Here is a 19,127-nt window from a genome sequence, read left to right as displayed (position 1 = left end):
GCAGCTGTGATACTCTTTGTCCTTTCAGATGGAAGAAGATGTGGATGGGGAGTGGGCCACAGCGGTGGGCCCCCTCGACTCGTAGCGGGCAGGCAGGCCAGGGTTATCTGGGAAGTCACTGTGTACTGAATACGATGCTTGGGTGACGCCAAGTCATGCATTGTCACCCTGGCAGAGCAGGCAAGCGACTGGTGCTCAGACGCCCTGTCTGCTGGACACCTAGCCTGGCTCTGCATCCTGGTTTTCTCTCCAGAGGTAGGAGGGGCAGGAGGATGCCTGTGGTTGGGAGTGGCAGCACCCTCATTCCCCTCCCTCTCCCTCACCAGCCTTGTTTCCAGAATCACATGTTGGAAGGTGTGTGTTTGAGGACAAGGGTGGAGACAGACAAAGAAAGCCAAGTTTCCTTCTCAGATTAAGTGGGAATCATAAAGTGGAGTTTACAAAAAGTCCTGCCAGGGGCCCAGGCAGCCAGAATTGGGATGGGCAGGGCACGGGTGGTGTCTGAGGGCTTGGCAAGGCCGGAGAGCAGTCGCTGGGCCAGGGGGTGGAATGATGGAATGCCTTTGCCCTCCACCCCCTCTCCCCCTGGGCCAGGTTTTTATAATCGTGATAGCCCTGCTGTCTGCTGGTCTCTGCCCGGCTTGCTTTCCCATCTTCCCAGACCTGGCTAAGCTGCCAAGTGGCGTCCCGCCACTCTCCCAGCTGTGCCTTTACATCTGGAGCCAGGAGGGAGAGCCGGACCTCCCCCAGTGGGGAGGGACTCACAGCTGTGTTCCTGGCTTTCTCGGAAAGAGTTGCAGCCTTGAGGTTTTGAGACGGCAAGGCTGGGACAGGACAGATAGGAGGGGCAGAGATTTCGGAGGAGCGGAGGACCATGGCAGGAGATGGACTTGCTCTGTCGGAAGCCTGGCAGAACCCCTCTGCTCGCTGCTGTCCTCCCAGGGGTGAGAGCAAATAGGGCCGCAGCCCCAGGCCCCCTCCTTTCTCCTCCACATGGGCGGGCTTGGTCTCCAGGCTTTGTCCTGGGGGGGCCTTGCTGACCCCGCCGGGCGTGCGTGTGTGCTGCTTGTGAGGGTTTGCATGGGAGTGTCCGGTTCCCCCTGCAGGCCACTGAAAGTGGCTGTCAGCACGTATGATCCAGCTGTCCTGGATTGGGGCCACTGCCTGTTACTGGATGTGCCTAAACTCGAGCCAGAAACCAAACTCATACCCACCACCCTCCTCCAAACTCCATAGACACACACACACACACACACACACACACACACACACACACACACACAGACATGGGAGTGATTTACATTTTGGCATGAAGCCTGTGAAGTCTACACACAGACAGTCCTCCATGATTACATCCACACAGGAGTGTGTATAGGAAGGGGGTGTGTATACCCCCCAAACTGGCCATTGCTCCTTGGGTGGGGGTATGGGGTCAGCGTTCTCCAGGGTAACCCAATCCCCGGCACCCCAATCCCCGGCGGATAGAGGCAGCACCAGGGGCCCCAGGGCAGGCAGCGGAGCTTTCATGAGGAGTTGCTGGATGGAGTTCTTTCGAGTTCTGAGAAAGGGACTGTCATTCTTCAGTTAGCCTGGCCAATGAGGATGAACTGCCCGCCAGCCCACCTGCCTGGTTCTGATTAAACCTGGCCGCCGGGAAAAGGAGGCAGGAGATAAGCAGGGCATGGCAGAGGGAAAGCACTTGACTGCCGGCCCACAAATGTGGGTCCTCCAGCGGGCTCTGCCACTTAATTCTGTACGACCTTGGGCTGATCACTTCTCCACATCTGTGCTCCAATTCCTACATTCCTTGAAATAGGAGGGAGGGTCCAGCCAATGAGGACCACCGGTGCTGAATCATCTGGGTGTGATTTAAGAATGCAGATTCTCGGGTTTTACCCAGGCCTCTGGGGATGGAGCCCAGGAATCTGGAATTTTAACAAGCACCCGCAACCACTGCTCCGGTCGTCTAGACTACAGGATAATCTCACGGGCCTCTTTCAACTCAACGGTCTGCGTGCAAAACCCAGGCTAATCCCCGGTGCCCTTGAGCCGCGTTAATTACGCGCACGCGCGGTTTTGTCCCGCGGGCGGGGGTGGAGGCCGGTGCGGCGCACGCGTCGTCGGCCCAGCGGGCGCGGGTCAGGGGCCGCCCAGGCAGAGCGGCGACCTAGGGCGGTGCACCCGGGGGCCTCCTGGGTTGCTGAGAGGCCGGCGCCTCCCTGGCAACCGGCTCCGGCCCTGGCAGTGTGCCTGTCTGTCTGCCCGGTTTGCAGGCGAACCACGGTTTTTTCCGGGGGGCTCGTCTGAAATCCCGCCGGGGCTGGCGCATGTGACCTACGTTGATGTCACCGCCGGGGCGGGGGTGACACAGACTCGGGCTGCCGGCCATCGGAGGAGATCCGCCCGGTGCGGTGTAGACCGGGCGGCCCATCTCTCCGCCACAGAGGCCCGGAGAAGAGGCGGAACAACCAGCTCCACCTCCTAGCTGGGCACGACAGAGCTTAAGGCTTTAGTCCATCATCACATCGAAATGATGTTCTGTATTCACATTAAGTGAAAGTGCTGAACACTTCGGGTTTTTATTGACACTTTCCGAGGACATGAATACGTCCAATTGCCTTCCCCCAGAGACTGGCCAGCAGCCTGCTAAAACTTTGAACTCGGAAGTGGTTTTGCCTGTGAGACAGTTACCTGTAAGCCCACACACAAACCCGTGTTGTGTCATGTGACCTGTAAAATAGTGATTACGCATGCCTGTCCCACAAGGAGGTTTTAAGGATCTAGTGGGACTATGTCTGGCAAAACATCGGGTCGACTGTAAAGTATGATGTCAATGTTAGATTGTAAAGCTACTTTTTGCACGATGAAGAATACCTGAAAGCATATGAAACAGGTGAGTTCCATCTGGAAGGTCAAACGTATGCCCAGGTAGAGCTAGTTACAGAAAAGTGTCTTCAAGTCACCAACAAGCTCAGCAGAGGAAGGTAAGAGGCTAGTAAGAGGACTCAAATGCAGGCTTCGCAGAAAACAGCAAAGAACTGTGAGTTCAAACTGCTCTCTGGCAATGGTTTTCAAGTTGAAGTCAGACACACTCAGGTGCTTTTGGAGAAAGGTGTTTCTGGGGTGGCATTATCTGTTTCTATGGACACGAGTTTGAGCAAACTCCAGGAGATAATGGAGGACAAGGAAGCCTGGTGTGCCTCAGTCCCCGGGGTTGGAAAGAGTGGCCAGGTCTGGGGACTGAACAACAATGTTTCCATGGCAGGCAGCCTCCCAGGGCAGGTTGCTAAACAAAGGCTGAGAAGTACATCTTAATACTTGGTAAGCTCTCTCCAAACCATCTGACTGTTTTGATGTCTTAATTATAGCTTCAGAAAATTATTTGTTAGTTTTGAGCATTTCCTTGGTTTGTACCGGACGTGATTCCAGGAAATCTTTCCAACTTAAGAGTTTGAGGAGGGATCTATGTATGTCAGTAGTTAAGAGATGGTTTTCTTGACCAGATCTTTCTTAGTGACTTGACCTCTCTTGTTAGAGTTTGTGGGGATTCTGCACTTGAGAATTGAGGCAGGGAGATGAACCTTGGGTCTTATTAGATGACAGATTTTGGGGGAGCCCTAATGTATTGGGGGCTCCCCCTCTTCAAGTAAAGGGAGTGCAGGGAGCTGGGAGCAAGTTGGGGAGACTGCAGTCCTGTGTAGGAGGGTTAGCACAGAGGATTTGACAAAAGGCTTTAGGAAAAACAATACGTTGGGAGCCAGAGTTCAGATTTCCTGGGACGACCAATTTAAAGTAGTGCACCCCTCAAGAAAGACGCTGTTTCCTCTCAAGAATCTTGCAAGACTGGCAGGATGGAATTTGTGGAGGGAATGATAGGAATCACCCCAGGGAATTGAAGTTGGAATTACTTAACTAAGCTGTTCCAGAACTGTCTATTATTCTGAGGTTTCCTATAACATCATTTATGTACATCATCAACTTTAACGCTTAAGGAGTGTCTTCACTTGCCTAAAAATGTGTTTCTCTTCTAAAGAAAAATATCACAAGAGGATAAGTTACAGTCTGGTAGGGAGATTCTTTCTAGTTGTGTGCTTTTTTTTCTGTACATTTCTGTTCCACTTGTAGCCCCACATGGCAAGAGAACTAGAGAAAATTTTAATTAAAAGTCAGATAGGAAATTCTCATCTGAAAATTCTGCTGTAGAAGTCCTGAATCTTTATCTATATCACTTTATCACTAATGCCCTCTCCACTCAGTATTTCTCCTAAGTGCAGAGCCCACTAGTGTCATGAATTTGTCTTCTAATCCTTGGGCAGTAAGGCCCTGGCCCTTTAATTTCTTTACAAAGGTGATGAAGGTGGTATCTTGAACTTAGTTCCCTTGAACCTGTTTTTACTTAATTGAGGATGACCTTCCCAGGGATAAATCCCTATATTCAGCTTTTATCCTCAGTGGCACTTCTCCTTTTGTATAAGGAGGAGTAGATTTCAGGTAAGGTCTAGTTAATAAGACCCCGATTCTCCCTAAGAAGACCTGTTTCTTGAGACTTCACATACCTTGTCTTTGAATCTTAGTATTTTAGATTCACTCCAAAGAAGACAGCTATAGAGAAGCATTATGTGATTGTTCACATAGCTTTCCAAGGTTATTTCCAAGGGCCATAGTTTGAGAAGCAACGGAAGGAAGTTCCTTTGTGTGGCTGGGGCTCCCTGATCGGTGAGCACAGGGAAGATATTTGGCCCAGGGATTGAGGCCATCCCAGCCCTGTGGGTGGGCCGAGCCGGCTGGCCCAGGGAGGAGCTCTGGAACATGGAATGGCAGGCAGATACAGGCCCCAGGGATGTAGACCAGAACTCAACGATGGATCTTGTGAATGTCACGTGTTCACAAAAGGCCTTGTAAAGATGAGGGCTGTGGTAGGTGTGAAACCACAGGACCTGTGGTCCAAAAGCTTTCAGTACATGTCCAAGATTTCACCAACAGAGAGGAGGAGGAGACGGAGCCAGGAAGAACAGCAGTTAGAGAGGGAAAGTGTGGACGAGCCTCTTCCTGCAACACAAATATGTTCATCCAGGAAAACAAATCCTTATGTTTCAAAAGAAGAGTAGCTTGGGATTGTCTCATTTTTCCCAACTGATGACCTAGTTAGGAAAATGGAAACACAGGGGATCGGGGAAAAGATGAGCCTTACGGAATTTGAGAAGTAACATCAGAGCAAGGGAGTGTTTGATCAGTGAGTCTCAGAGATCCTGTAGTTTTGATTCTGAAGCTGCAAATGGCTGGCCTGTGGTTACAGCTCCTAAAAAACAGCTTCTGTAAGAGGCTTCTTTAAAGGGGAAGTAGACATCAAGATTTAGTTGAAATGTCCTCGGTTTATGTCTAAACGTTCATGTTTTTGAAATAAACATCTATATGCAAATTAGGATCATTTTTATTTAAATATTTATACTTTTATTTCAACAGAGTGTTGATTTTATAGGGAAACTTCTTAGAAGAAACTAATTACAGGACTCCCCCCTCGTGGTTTTTTCTGGTGGCATCACAAACCATGCATACGTGGGAAGGGCTGGTGGGACTCCTGGAGTGTGTACCTGGAGATTTCAGTTCTGATCATGTCGTAGCAAAGGCCATGTGCCCCGTGTATGCCCTTCCCCCATATAGGAAGTGAAAAGGAATTTTTGTTGGCTCCTTTTCTCCTGTTCTGAGAAATCTCCCAAAAGCTGCATTACGTTTGCTGTTATTTTCCGTGGTCCCCTCCACTCCGGAAGCTCCCAGGCAGCTTCAAGGCCTGTGCCTTTAAGCACTTGTTCCAGTCGTCTCCATCAGAGACGGGTTTACTGTGGTGCCCTGGTGCTTTGTATGAGACCACCTTCCATTCCATGAGAGTTGAAGACGTGGTGGAAATAACCCTGGGCTTTCCAGACTGATAATGAGCCTGAGAGTTAGAAATTGGGCCCTTGGCCAGTGACTCGGAGCCAATAACGAATTGTAAAGCTATCGGAAAGCTGGATCCTGGCCTTGGGAATGGGGTGTGGGGGGGCGGGGAGTGATTTGATACACAGACGCACTTTCCCAGGAAGTTGCTGTCTCTCCAGGTCATTCGGGGACTGGGGGTGGAGGATGCCAGTCATGCTTTCCTACTGGAGCTGCAGCCTGCCCTTCCTCTGCCCGCCCATGAGTGGGTCCTTGATTATGGCCTTCGGCACTGGGCATTTTCTAGGATGAGAGTGGCCTTGGGCTTTTGTTGTGGATGGAAACATGTCACAGAGGAAAGCATCTGTTTAATCTCATGCGCGTCACTTGTTAGCTCTGTGACCTTGGGCTGGTCTTTTGGTTTCTTAAAGCCTCACTGCCTTGTCTGTTAAATGGTGATACTTTGTAGAAATATAGGAATTAAATAAGATTACAAATGTGAAGCACTCATTTCAGTTGATGTGAAGTCACCTGCAGGGAAATTCAGGGCTTCCCACTGCCTTAATTTTTTTTTTTTTAACACTTCCCTTTACCAACTTTTTTGCCTTTCACTCCTGCATGAGAAGTAAATGGGGCCAGAGGGGTAAAAGGATGTATATAGCTCAGTCCAGCATCCTTCTCAATGCCTTGGCGGTAGAGCTTACTGATTTCACCTACCTGTGTTCTTCTCTTTCACCAGGGCTTACGTGTGATCTCGTACCCTTTCAGTGATTCTCTGCTGTGTCTATGCCTTGGAGAGGGCTCAGGGGATGGTCCCTTGTAGCCAAGTCTTCACTGTGCAGCCCCATCTTCTGTGATGTCCATAGCCCCACCCTGGGAGTGTCTGAGCCTCTGAGGGAAAAGAGGATTCTGTTCTCCAGGAGATCAGATTTCTTCCCAGGTTATTCTGTACCATAACCTTGGGTTCCAAGAAAAGAACGGGCACCTCCATCCTTTTAGAAGAACTGTGTATTCGGAGCGGTGATGATTGCGCAGGGGGTAAGGGGCAAAGTAGGCTGTGGTGAGGATTAGAAGGTCAATTTCCCACCCGCCTCCAAGGTGGGGGAGAGCAGGAGAAGTGAATGGACAGATCATCTTAGGTCACCCTCCTCCTATTCTAGCACATCAAGGCATTCTGCATTTGATCTTACACCCTTATTCTTTATTAGCAAAGGCAAAAAATATATGGGAAAGAAGACTTGTGGGGTTAGAGGGCTTGTGGGGTTAGAAGACTTAGAGGGCTTCCCTGGTGGCTCAGTGGTAAAGAATCTGCTTGCCAATGCTGGAGACACGAGTTCGATCCCTGGTCCGGGAAGATCTCATATGAAGCCCGTGCACCACAAGTATTGGGGCTGTGGTCTCGAGCTCTGGAACCACAACTGCCGAGCCCACGTGCTGCAAGTACTGAAGCCTATACATCCTAGAGCCCATAGCCGGCAGAGCCCTTGCAACAAAACAACTCACCACAATGAGAAACCTGGGCTAGGTAACAAAGAGTAGCCCCTGCTTGCCATAGCTAAAGAAAAGCCTGCATAGCAATGAAGACCCAGCACAGCCAAATAAATAAAATTTTAAAATGTTAGCAATTATTAGGAAAAAAAAATTAAGCTGGAGCCCACAGGCATCTGTGCTGGGCCAGAAATGGTACTCTGGTACCAGGAGCAAGCTGTGAGGCTGGGATGTACACTTAGAGTTCTTAATCAGTTTCTACTCCCTCGGGCTTGAGGGCTCTAAAGGAAGATATGAAGGAAATGGGAGGTTCTGAAGCAATAGGAAATATGGTGGAAGTAGATAAATCCTCTGAGTGGAGATGTTAGGAAGGCTATGCATAGAATCTGTGGATTGAGGCCGTCCAAGGAAGCAATGGTGGGGAGAAGCAGCCTTTCGTGATGAAGGTTCCCATGATGGGTAAGGACTCCAGGGAAGGTTTGAGGAGAAGAGGCTAAAACTTAGGAGGAACCTCCAACCTTCAGGACAAGGTGGCTTTCGCAGAGTGAGCATTCTAATTTGGCCCTGTTTATCCATGCCAGCGTGTCGGCCATCACCATGCCAAGCTTTCCACCCAAACAAAGCCATTCTTAGAAAGAACATCATTTGAGTCTCATAGTGTTCGGTTGCTTGGTGGCACAGGCTCTTTGAAGAGGGCCTCCTCCCCTGAACCCCCAATGGAGGGAGCTGACTTTGCAGAATACTGCCAGAAGAAAGGCCTAGAAGGACCCCACCAATGCGGTCTGGCCCCTTTGCCCCTGAGCTGTATCTGGCATGAGTCAGGTGGTTGGTGAGGCCCCGCATTCGTGCGCCTTCTGAGTTGGGCACTTCCTAGAGGAGTCTGCCTCTAGGTCCTGTTGCCATCGCAACCAGAGCTCTCCACTGCTTGGGAAAGCCGAATGAAAGCCGGGCCAGGAACCCTGGGTTCCCAAAGCATCCTCTGAGCTTTTGGGGTCTCCCGTGGCTCAGCAGGAACAAAAGAACAGAACGGATCTCTTGGAGGCAGGGCCCCTAATGTTTATTCTCAGGTGGCAGGTAGGCATGAGGAGCTGATTTGCATCCTCTGGTGCCCCTGCAGCCTTACTGAAGACAGGACCACGGTTGTGTGTGTGCCTCTAGGCTCAGCTGAGAAGGCGAGTCTCATCACTTGAAAGGCTGGCCTGCTGGTCCCCTCAAACCCCATGCATCCCCAGACACAGTCTCTCCAACCGCTGTTTAAAGAACCCTGACCAGAGCAGCTCTCACACTCCTTATATTGACTCTGAATGTGCAGGGGTGGGGGGGGAGGAGTACACGAAGCAGGGGTTGGGGGAGGCTCTGGGTCACACAGCCTGGCCAGGGGTCCCCGGGTGTCACACTCCCCCTCTTCTCCCCCCCACCACCCCCCCAGACACAGTCTCTGATTAGACCAGTCCCACCGCAGAGCTGAGGCATCCAGTCCAAGGACAGAACTGCAAGGGTATGGACACAAAACACCGAACAAATTGGGTGGTGGCCAAGGGCCAGGGCCGGTTCTGGCTTCCCAGCCTCGGCGGGTCTGGGCTATGAGCGGCAGGGGGCACGGGGTAGCTCAGTGCCGGGAGCGCTTGACCCCCTGCTCCCCAGGGCTGCGGTACTGAAGCACAGGAATGGGGGGAGGGCTGGCGGGCAGCAAGGGGTACAATTCACGAAAGCAGAGTTTTAGCTGCCTCTGGAGCCTGTGGGAGGGGCAGGTGGAGGAGGGCCTCCGGAAAAAGGCCGGGACCGAGAGGCCGGCAAAGAGCACAGCTCCTCTCGGCTGCATTCTCTGCCCGCATCTCCACCCACAAGCCCCTGTTGCGCTGCCGCTGGGCCCACGTTTTTGCTCCATCCATCGGGGCTGCGGGGAGGGTGGTGGCCCTCGGGGCTGTCCTGGAGGCGGCTGCTTCCGGGGTCCTCTGCAAAGTCTCTGCCGGGCCAGACCGAGCTCCGACCCGTCCCCCACCCTCGGTCCGGGATGCTCAGACGTGCGTCTGCATCCGCCGCTGCAGGGGCCGGCTGGGGTCGGAGTTCTGCGAGGAGGACTGGGAGTGGTGGGAGGAGGAGGCCGAGGCCTTGCTCGCCTTGTCGAACTGCACGTAGCCGTCCTGCTTGCCGCTGCTGCTGACGCTGCTGTCGCACTGCGTGTCCAGGAACGAGCTGCTGTCGCTAAGCGAGCCCCGCTGGAACTCCCGCTCGCAGAGCTCGATGGACGAGCTGCCCATGCCCAGCACGAACCTCTGCCCGTAGTCGTAGAGGCGGCCCTGGCCGCTCAGCGTGCTGTAGATGTTGGTGAAGGACATGCCGGTGGGCACGCGCTGCTTGCCCGTGGGGCGCAGGTCCGGCTGGCAGCTGGACAGCGAGATGGTGGGGGTCGAGTGGTGTTCCTTGAAGGTGTTGACGCTGTAGTAGCCGTTGGTGGGGTCCTGCAGGGGCCGGAGGGAGAGCCTTGTCACATCACTGGATGGACAGCGGGGAAGGGCCAGGGACAGACAGGAGGAAGGCAGGGGGTCAGAGTGGGGGTGTGGATTATTAGCCTGGGCAGGATGCTGACAGGTATTCAAGTAGCGTCTTGCCCAGTGTGTGCTTAATTGCTCAGTGGTGTCCAACTCGTTGCCACCCTATGGACTGTAGCCTGTCAGGCTCCTCTGTCCCTGGAATTCTCCAGGCAAGAATACTGGGGTGGGTTGCCATTTCCTTCTCCAGGTGATCTTCCCCACCCAGGGATCGAACTCCCACCTGCATTGGCAGGCAGGTTCTTTACCACTAGTGCCACCTGGGAAACCCAGTCTTGCCTGGCATGTTTTGTTATTTCAGGGCAGCTAGCTCAAGATCATGTGAGAATCTTTCATTATTTTTTGTTTTAGTCCAGAACATGGAAATTCATTACAAACGTGATTGGCAAGGAAGTTAACTCTCTCATCTCCTTGTGGGGGGAGGGGGTGATCCCAACTTCACTGAGAGGAGAGGTCCCCAAGGCGAGTTCTGGCTTTTCTCTTATTTGCTGCTGTGGTTTGCCCGGATCTGGGGCTGGGGTCATCAGCACTGAAGCCTAGAATCCAGGCCGTGCGGTGACTGTAAGCGGGGTTCTTCTTACCTTCAGGTTCTGAAACTCCTTCTCTTCTTCTTTGAGCACCTCCAGCTGCTTCAGCACTGAGTCTTGCTGGAATTCACCGCGGTCCATCTACAACCCCAAAACAGCTGCTCAGAGGGTAGGAAGTGGGCTGACTGTCCACTCCTCCCAGGGGAAAGCTGGAGAAATGAACTCAAAAGATGCTTGCCATCTCTGCCTCCCCCTCCCCCCAGAGGCAGGTGAGAAGAGTCCAGAGGAGATTCCAGATCTCACTGTTGTTCTTGGACCCTTGGACCCCTATCCCCACCCCCTCGTGAGAGCTAGAGACAAAGAGGTGGGTGCGTGCAAGGCCCGTTTCTAAGACGAACTCCCTTCCTTCCCTCCCTTCCTCTGTAGGCTACTGTTATCACCTCCAGGGATTTCACTTTGATTCAGTTCAATTGTGAGCATATACTGACTTCAGGCCAGGCATTGTGCTGAAGGCCAGGCAAACAAAGATCAAGAGACTTTATGAAACAGCTTTGCTCAGCAGGAGGTGGACCTGTAGATAAATAACTGCAGAACCTCTGGGCAGCGGGCAGGACCTTGAGAAGGAATCAATGGAAGCTACCTGCGAGGAGGTGGCAACTAGGGCCTCACCTGTTATTCACTGCAAGGACTTAGACTATTATTAAAAGTTATCTTCCTGAATGGAGGCCAGAGAGTCAGGGGGCAGGGATCTATTTCTGTTTCTCTTTGGGTCTCCAGCATGCCTGGTACAGTGCCTGTGGTCATTGACCAAAATCCTTTTGGAGTGGAATCATATTTAATTGTGTTGTATTAATTCTTTGACTTGCGGGTGCCCAGTGTGGTGCCTGCCATACAGCAGGACTGTCAGAAATGTTATGTTTATGTCAGATGAATGAATGAATGAAGGGACATGCCTCAAAATTACTAAAAATTAAAAAAATAATACTTAAGGTGAAAGATAAAGCATACTTGGCACACAGTGGGTGCATTAATTAGTCTGAATAGCCACAGTGGTGCCTGTCCTGTGGTACAGAATGTTCTTCCCATCTATCACTTCCGCACCTGACACAATCTGGTCCAGGTCCCACCCACTCTCGGAGCTGGGACGTGTCTTTTTCTTTGTGACTCATTTTCCTGATCTATTTTTGGAGCCCCGGAGAATTAATCAAGGCTGTTCCATCCTGTTAACTCCCCACTAATGCTGCTTTTTTCATTTTCCAGTATTGCTGTGGCTATCTCGATCGGGTTCTTCTTTCCCACCAGATTCAACTTCTAAGCCTGCCTCTCCTCCATACTGGGCTGTATCAGGGCAGAGGAAAGAAGGTCTCCTCAAGGGGAGCCCTCAGTGGGTTTCTCTGCTGGGGTTATCCCCTACTTTTGACTGACTGCTTAGTGACCCCTACTCTTTAGGGTCTGGACCAGAGAGTGGTGTCAAGACAGTCAGGGGAGTTCAGAACATCCCACTGGGAGGGAATGCAAGGTCCCTGGGGGATGAAGGACAGGCATGGGGACCTCCACACCAGACTTGATAAAGCTCATCAACAGAGATGTCCATTCCTGCCCAGGTCTGGGCTGTGGTCCCCTCCCTTGTAAGAATGACTGTTCTATGTGTCAGATATTGTGTTTGCTTGGGTGAAGTAGACATTAGCAGACCTTTCAGAAACTCTGGGATTCTTGGTGACTCTCACAGGTAATTAGATATATGTACTATGGAAGAGAAACATGTGGGACTTCCCTGATGGTCCAGTGGTTAGGAATCCACCCTTCAGTGCAGGGGATGTGGGTTCGATCCCTGGCTGGGGAACTAAGGTCCCACATACCACAGGATCAGACGTGCATTTTAGAAGGACTCTGGTGAGTAAAATGGTAAAAGACGAGAATGTGGGACCACTTGGGAGAATGCTGTCTGTCATGGACCAGGGAAGCCGTGAGGCCTGTGCTAAGGAGTAACAGTGAAGAAGTGGCAGAGACACCTATTTGAAAAGATGGTGAAGTGGAAATTGACAGGACTGGAAAATCAACTGGATAGAAAAAGAGCAGCAGAGAAGACATCAGTTTAATTCCCTGAATGGCGGCGAGCATCTAACAGGGACTGTGGAAGGCGCCAGGGACACAGGTCTGACATAAGGCGGCTTGCTCATCCTCTAGTGGAGGCAGATAAGGAAACAGGTGACTTCATGTTGACGTAAATAGCTCCCCTTCCTTGGCGCCCTCACTGTGTCCCACCGGCTCCATGCTCTGCAGGGGTTTACCCACTGAGCCCTCACGCTGCCATGTACAGCATGACCTGCACCCCATTTCCTAGGTAAGAAGACTGGGGCACAAAGAGGCCCAGGCTGTTAGCCCACTGGCTTGCTGCTGCTCCTCTGACATATTATAACTGTGACACACTATGCAACAGAGCATTCTAGCAGAGTTTTCCAGGGTCTGTCTGCACAGAGGGATTAGTCATGGTCCATCAGTGGAAATCAGGAGGAGGAGGAAAAGGAGTGGCCTTGGGGTTGCCGGAGAAGTTATGAGTGTACAACAGTCCAGCTCCTGAAGAGGAACCTATGCTTATTGCAGACTTCCGTTGGGGGTGGGGGAGAAGGCATGTACTGAACATTGATAATACCCGTGTGTGTATGTGTATAGGATTATATCTTATGTCACATCACATTATGACAATTTATGTACATCACTTTGCCGACAGAGGTCCTAATAGTCAAGCAGTCAAGCAATGGTTTTTCCAGAAGTCATGTACAGATGAGAGAGTTGGATCATAAAGAAGGCTGAGCCCCCAAAGAATTGATGCTTTAGAATTGTGGCGCTGCAGAGGACTCTTGAGAATCCCTTAGACAGCAAGGCTATCAAACCAGTCAACCCTAAAGGAAATCAACCTTGAATATTCACTGGAAGGACTGATGCTGAAGCTGAAGCTCCAATACTTTGGCCACCAAAAGAACTGATGCGAAGAACTGACTCATTTGAAAAGACCCTGATGCTGGGAAAGACTGAAGGCAAAAGGAGAAGGGGTAGAAGATGATGAGATGGTTAGATGGCATCACTGATTCAATGAACATGAATCTGAGCAAACTCCGGGAGACAGAGGAGCCTGGTGTGCTGCAGTCCGTGGGGTCACAAAGAGTTGGCCACGACTTAGCGGCTGAACAGTGTGTGTGTTCTCTCCCTACGGACAGCTGGGTTTTTGAAAGCTGGGAATGCATGTTAGCTGTCTTTGAGTCTCTGAGAACTTCAAACACGATATAGTAGACACACTATACACCTTTGTTGACTGAGAATACAAGCATACTTAGTTTTATTGCACTTCGCAAATATTTCTTCCTTTTTTTTTTTTTTTTTAATAAATCCAAGGTTTGTGTCAACTCTGCGTTGGGCAAGTCTACTGGCATCATTTTCAGAAAAGTGTTTGCTGCTCACTTCATGTCTCGATAATTCTCATGATAGTTCAAACCTTTTTTTTTTTTTTGGCTGGGCTGTGCAGCATATGGGATCTCAGTTCATCAACCAGGGATTGAACCCACTCCCCTTTCAATGGGAACCAGGAGTCTTAACCACTGGACCACCAGGGAAGTCCCCAAACCTTGTCATTAGTATAAGCTTTGTTATGGGGATCTGTGATCAGTCAATCTTTGATGTTCTTACTCACTGAAGGCTCAGATGATGGTTAGCATTTTTTAGCAATGAAGTACTTTTATATTAAGGTATGTACACTTTAAAAGACATAATGCTATTGTACAGTTAACAAACTAACTGTATAGTGTAAATGTAACTTTGGTATGTACTGGGAAACCAAAAATAAATGCATGAGACTCGCTTTATCGTGGTGGTCTGGAACCCAACCCACGGTGCCTCCTAGGTCTGCCTGTGGATGCCTGGCCTATAAGCGAGGTGGGGGGCCAGGGGGAGGCGGAAAAGCACATCTTGGCTGATGCTTTGTTCTCAGGAGCATCTAGAGCATCAGGAAGCCTCTGGTTCTGGGACCTTCAGGGCACAGAGGTCTGGGTGGGGGGCGGGGATACGATGATATTCTCACCATCAGCTGCTTGATGGTGGGGTGTTCCTCAGCCTCCCGGCCCGAGGCAGGCTCCTTGTGGACAATCTCCACCCGGATGTCATTCTTGGCCGACACAACACCTTTGAGATCTGGACATCAAATAAGAAAGCGTAGACGACAGACAATTGTTATCTCAGACTTCAGGGCCTGAGTTGTCAAGCTCCCCGCTCCTCTTGGGTCTACTGTCCGGCCCCTGAACTCGGCAGTTTCATGCATCCCCCCTCCACCCCTCCCACCCCCACCCCAGTAATAGAACACCTGTCTGGACGTGCTGGGGGCTGCTGTTGGGGCAGGGCCTTCTCTGAGGGCTCCTGGTTGCACATTTCTCAGCCTTTTACTCCTGCTCCCATGGCCACTGGTCATCCTACTAAGTTCTCACCTCCTTCTAGAAGTCTTCTCTGACCTGCCCTACCCAGCTCTGGTCTCTCTGTTCAGAGAATCCCACCTCTGATTGTGGGAAAGGACCTGGAGATCCCCTGGTCCAGCTCCCACCCGAAGCGGACGCACCCCTGCGCTAGTGTGGTCCAGCTTTTGTGATGGAGAGCTTAACGGCTTCTAGAGCGGGGAGCCCATTGATAACCTGGAGAGCTCTGCTAGGAAATTGCTGCTAAAATACACTTCCCTATGGAGTCCACTGAGTGGGCGGGGAGGGAGGGCCTGACCCTGCATCCGTGGGAGCCCTCAAGAGAGCAAGGCTGCTCAGCTTGGAGGGGAGGACACAGGCAGCCTTCTTCCAACACGTGAAGGCTGCCAAGTGGAGGAGGGAGCAGGCTTCCTCCGTTGATTCACTTGGTGCCTTATGCTCACAGAATGTTAGAGCCGGGTGGGACCCTGAAGGTCACTTCAGCCGACCCCTTGCTGTCACACAGGAGGAAACGGACGCCCGGAGTAGCTGTGGCTTGCCTGGGGGTCACTGGGTAGAAAAGGTGGGGCAGCAAGACTGTGTCTCTATTGTTCCCACGGCTCCACCATCCCACCTACCCTTCCCGGTGTCTGTCTAGCACACAGAATTTCAGAGCTACACTCAGGATGGAGAGTCCAGGCACATAAGATTCAAGAGGGCATCAACACCCCCACTCCATGGCTAATGACTAAAGGCCTTTTAAGAGTCCACACGAAGCAATTCCCTGAATGCTTTTGTTGTTTATTTTTGTGTGTGGGTGACCGGCTTTTCTGGTTGGACTAGCAGATCTCGAGGGCAAGGATCCCTGCCCCCCACCCCCGCCCCTCCCGAGGGATTTCAGTACAGTTCTGGAAGCACAGGGAGTGTGGTGTGTGTTCGGTCCAAGGTGCCAGACGACGGTCCCGCGGGAGGACGTCCACTTCTGTCCGGCTCAGCATCAGTCGCGTGCCCACTGTGTCCCGGATGCGGGGCAAGGCACCGCATGCAGAAAGATACGTGAGACGCGGCCCTGCCCCTGAAGCTCACAGCACTGGTGGGGCCCCTGTTGCTCCCGCTTACTTGCTCTCCGGGGCAGCCTAAGCCTGGCCTTTTCCTCTGTCCCCCTCCCCGAGCTCCCGGCGCTCCCTCCCGTACTTCTCTGGGAGCGGGCACAGCAGAAGGCCACGATGGTTGCCAGAAGGACAAGGAAGGCCACGCCAGCTCCGACGGCCACCCCGATGATGACGGCCATCGGTACAGCCTCTGCGGGAGAGAAGGAGGCGGGCTGACTGGGCAGCCGGGACAGTCCGCTCTCCCCCGGGGACCCCACCCAGCTCCTCGGGCTCAGCCCCTGCCCAGCTCTGGGCGTGGACGCGCCTGGGAGAGGCCGCAGGGGCCTGGGCAGGCTCCGGCAGAGGCCACGGGGGTCAGCTCGGGCGGGGACAGGGGTCACGTGGAGGGGGCAGGGGGACTGAGAAAGATGGGGAGCAGTGATGAGGGGGAGACGAGGCAAGCAGACACGGAGGGGCGGGGAGCGTGGAGATGAGAGGCGAGGCTGGGTGCAGCTGAGCGCCCTGCAGGCGTAAACCGGCAGAGTCTTAAGTCCCTGGCTTTTCTTTGGCAGATGACCATGGTCACTGCTGCTGCTTTTGTTTGCTCTGTCTTTTCCTTCTCTTCCCTTTCCCGGGGCTGGGGGTGGACACGGACAACCAGCTTTCAGAGAGTTTTCAGGTCTGAGGCAGTTTCAGGGCCTGGGCATCACAGGTGGAAGGTGTCAGAGGCAAGTCTTAGAGGCGGGAGGGCAGGATCAGAGCTCCCCACCCACTTCTTTTTGAAGGAAAAAAAAATTTTTTTTCCAATTTTTTGGTCACGCCGTGCAGCACACAGGGATCTTAGTTCCCCGAGTAGGGATCGAACCCGTGCTCCCTGCAGAGTCCTAACCACTGGACCACCAGGGATTTCCCTCCCCCCACCTCTTTAAGGAGAGAGACCCAGTCCTCCTCCTGCCTCTCCTGGGCCAGTCTCCCGGGCAGGAATCCTGACGCCCCACCCTGCCAGAGAGGCGCCCGGAACGCCAGCCAGGCAGGGCTTCACTTCCTGTCAAGTTCCTGAAGTGTGTCTCATGCCCTCCTCCAGTAGAGACGGGTGGGGAGGGGGAGGGTTAGGGTGACGTTAGGGTGGTGGGGTCGCTCTTCCAGACGGTCCAGACCTTTCTGTGGTGGCAGAGGGGGCCTGAGCATAAGATGTGGGGCCCTGCAGTGTCCATGGGGGGATAAATAAGGAATGGAGGGGGAGGGCCAGCTTAGGGCTCACAGAGTCCAAACCTCCCATTTACAGATGGACACCCGGAGGCCCAGAGAAGTCAAGTGACTTGGTTAAGGACACGCAGATGCAGTAGAACCAGTGCAAACCCAGGTCTCCTCTTAACTGCCCTCCTCATTCTGCCCAGCTCCGCACACTGCGTCACATGGATCTTCCACTCTCTCAGCCTTTGTACGGCCCAGACCAACCAACTTTACCTCTCCTTTCTCATCTGTAAACTGGGATGGTAACAGTGCCTGCCTTGAGGCACCGGGGGTGGGGGGGCCGGGTTGGGGTTTTTGTTGTTATTGTTTAGTCACTAAGTCACATCCGACTCTTTGCAACCCTATGGACTGTAGCCTACCAGGCTTCTATCTCCATGGGATTTTCCAGGCAAGATGACAGCGAGTTGCCATTTCCTCCTCCAGGGGATCTTCCTGACCTAGGGATTGAACCCGCATCTCCTGTATTGCAGGTGGGTTCTTTACCACTGAATCACCAGGGGAAGCCCTTGGGATTCATATAGATAAATGCAGGCAGTTAAAGGCTGGCATAGGCTGGTACCCGAAACTGTGCAAGCCTTTGCCCCCATGTCTGTGTGGGAAGGAGGACCACAGCAGACACAACGAGAGCAAAGTTCCTTTTAGAGGACTTTCGAGGTCCTCTCCCACCGCGTGTTCTCAGAGTAGATGACTGAGACTCCAGGTGTCTGTCTTCAACTGGGGTTGGCCTCTTGTCTCACTGTTGTTTTATTTAAAGAGAAGAAAAGAGGAGGAACCTGGCAGACTGCAGCCCCTGGAGAGGCTGGCGGGAGAGGGAGGGGTCCCTCTCCCAGAAGGAGCTGTCACCCTGGGATTTCCCTTCCAGCCCAAGACTTGCACACTGGTCCATTCATCACCTGCCTAGTGGTGGCTGAGACCCCTGTAGGGGCAGCAGGGGAGGCAACAAACAGGAGGTGTTGGCCTGGTCTCACGAGTCAGAAGTGAGACAATGGGCTTGACCTCAGCCAGCCCCATGAGCTGGTTCTGACAGTGAGATGGTTCCGTCTCAGGTTTCAATTCCTTGCAGGAAGGAAAACTGCTTTGGAAGTTCGTTGGTGCAATGCTTTTGAATTTGATGAATCTGGGTTGGACTTAAGTTTCTCCTAGGAAGTCTAGGAGTCCTTGGAAAACTCCAATCTTGTGTCAGCTGAGCCCAGAGCAAAGGATGAAGGTGGGGCCTCCCTGGGCCTCAATGTCCATGAAACCCAAGAACCAGGAAAGTGGTATCTAGGGTGATCTCTGCCTCTGGCATCCTTGAGGCCACATTTCCTTAAGTCGTTAACAGCTGGGTAGGGTGTGGGTGTGTGACCATCTTATCTGGAGAACTGTCTTAATCGGGGGGACGGGCAGAGGGAGAGGGTCCCGTGTGGCAGGGCACTCGGGTGGCATTCCCTCCATAAAGGCCTATGCATGTTTCCTCCTTGCCGGGTCACCTGTACAGGGTGTCCCTCTCTAGACAGGGCTTCTGGGATGTGCCTGGAGAGGGACAGAGTCTTCCCTCCACTCCAGGAGTCTCAGCCACCAAGGAAGGTATCAGGGAGCTCAGAGGAGTGTGCAGACCCAGGAGAGATGGAGACAGGGGGGACACAGCAGGAGTCTGTGTTGCCCCGTTGAGTGGCCTGTGTAGGGACTGATGCTTCTAAAGGGGCCATCTGCCCAGAGAAGGTGGGTGTGCGTGGGCCCCACCAGGAGTTTGTGGGAGGAACTGGCCAGTCCTAGCTCCTTCTTGGCCAGTGTGGTGGGAGAACCGGGGCAGAGCATCCCACATCTTCATCAGGGCCTTTGTCAACACTGAGGGGTCTGGCTTGCAAAGTCCTGATTCTCTTT

The 19,127-nt window shown here is 52.6% G+C and overlaps 1 protein-coding gene across 1 annotated transcript in view; it reads right to left on the bottom strand.

Moving 5' to 3' along the window:
* Positions 1–8,886: 8,886 nt before the first annotated feature.
* The window catches only part of KIRREL3 (kirre like nephrin family adhesion molecule 3), a 595,138-nt gene continuing 584,897 nt past the window's right edge, over positions 8,887–19,127 (bottom strand). Inside the window, exons 13-16 of the mRNA XM_061166806.1 lie at positions 16,114–16,221; positions 14,556–14,665; positions 10,535–10,621; positions 8,887–9,863 (exon numbers count right to left, since the gene is read on the bottom strand). Coding sequence (XP_061022789.1) covers positions 9,420–9,863; positions 10,535–10,621; positions 14,556–14,665; positions 16,114–16,221 — 749 coding nt within the window. The 3' untranslated portion in view covers positions 8,887–9,419. The remainder of the gene's footprint in view (positions 9,864–10,534; positions 10,622–14,555; positions 14,666–16,113; positions 16,222–19,127) is intronic.

The sequence above is a fragment of the Dama dama genome, chromosome 2 (assembly GCF_033118175.1).
Source record: "Dama dama isolate Ldn47 chromosome 2, ASM3311817v1, whole genome shotgun sequence".
Classification (NCBI taxonomy): domain Eukaryota; kingdom Metazoa; phylum Chordata; class Mammalia; order Artiodactyla; family Cervidae; genus Dama; species Dama dama.
Note: the sequence above shows the minus strand (reverse complement) of the source record. Positions and strands in the feature narration are given on the sequence as shown.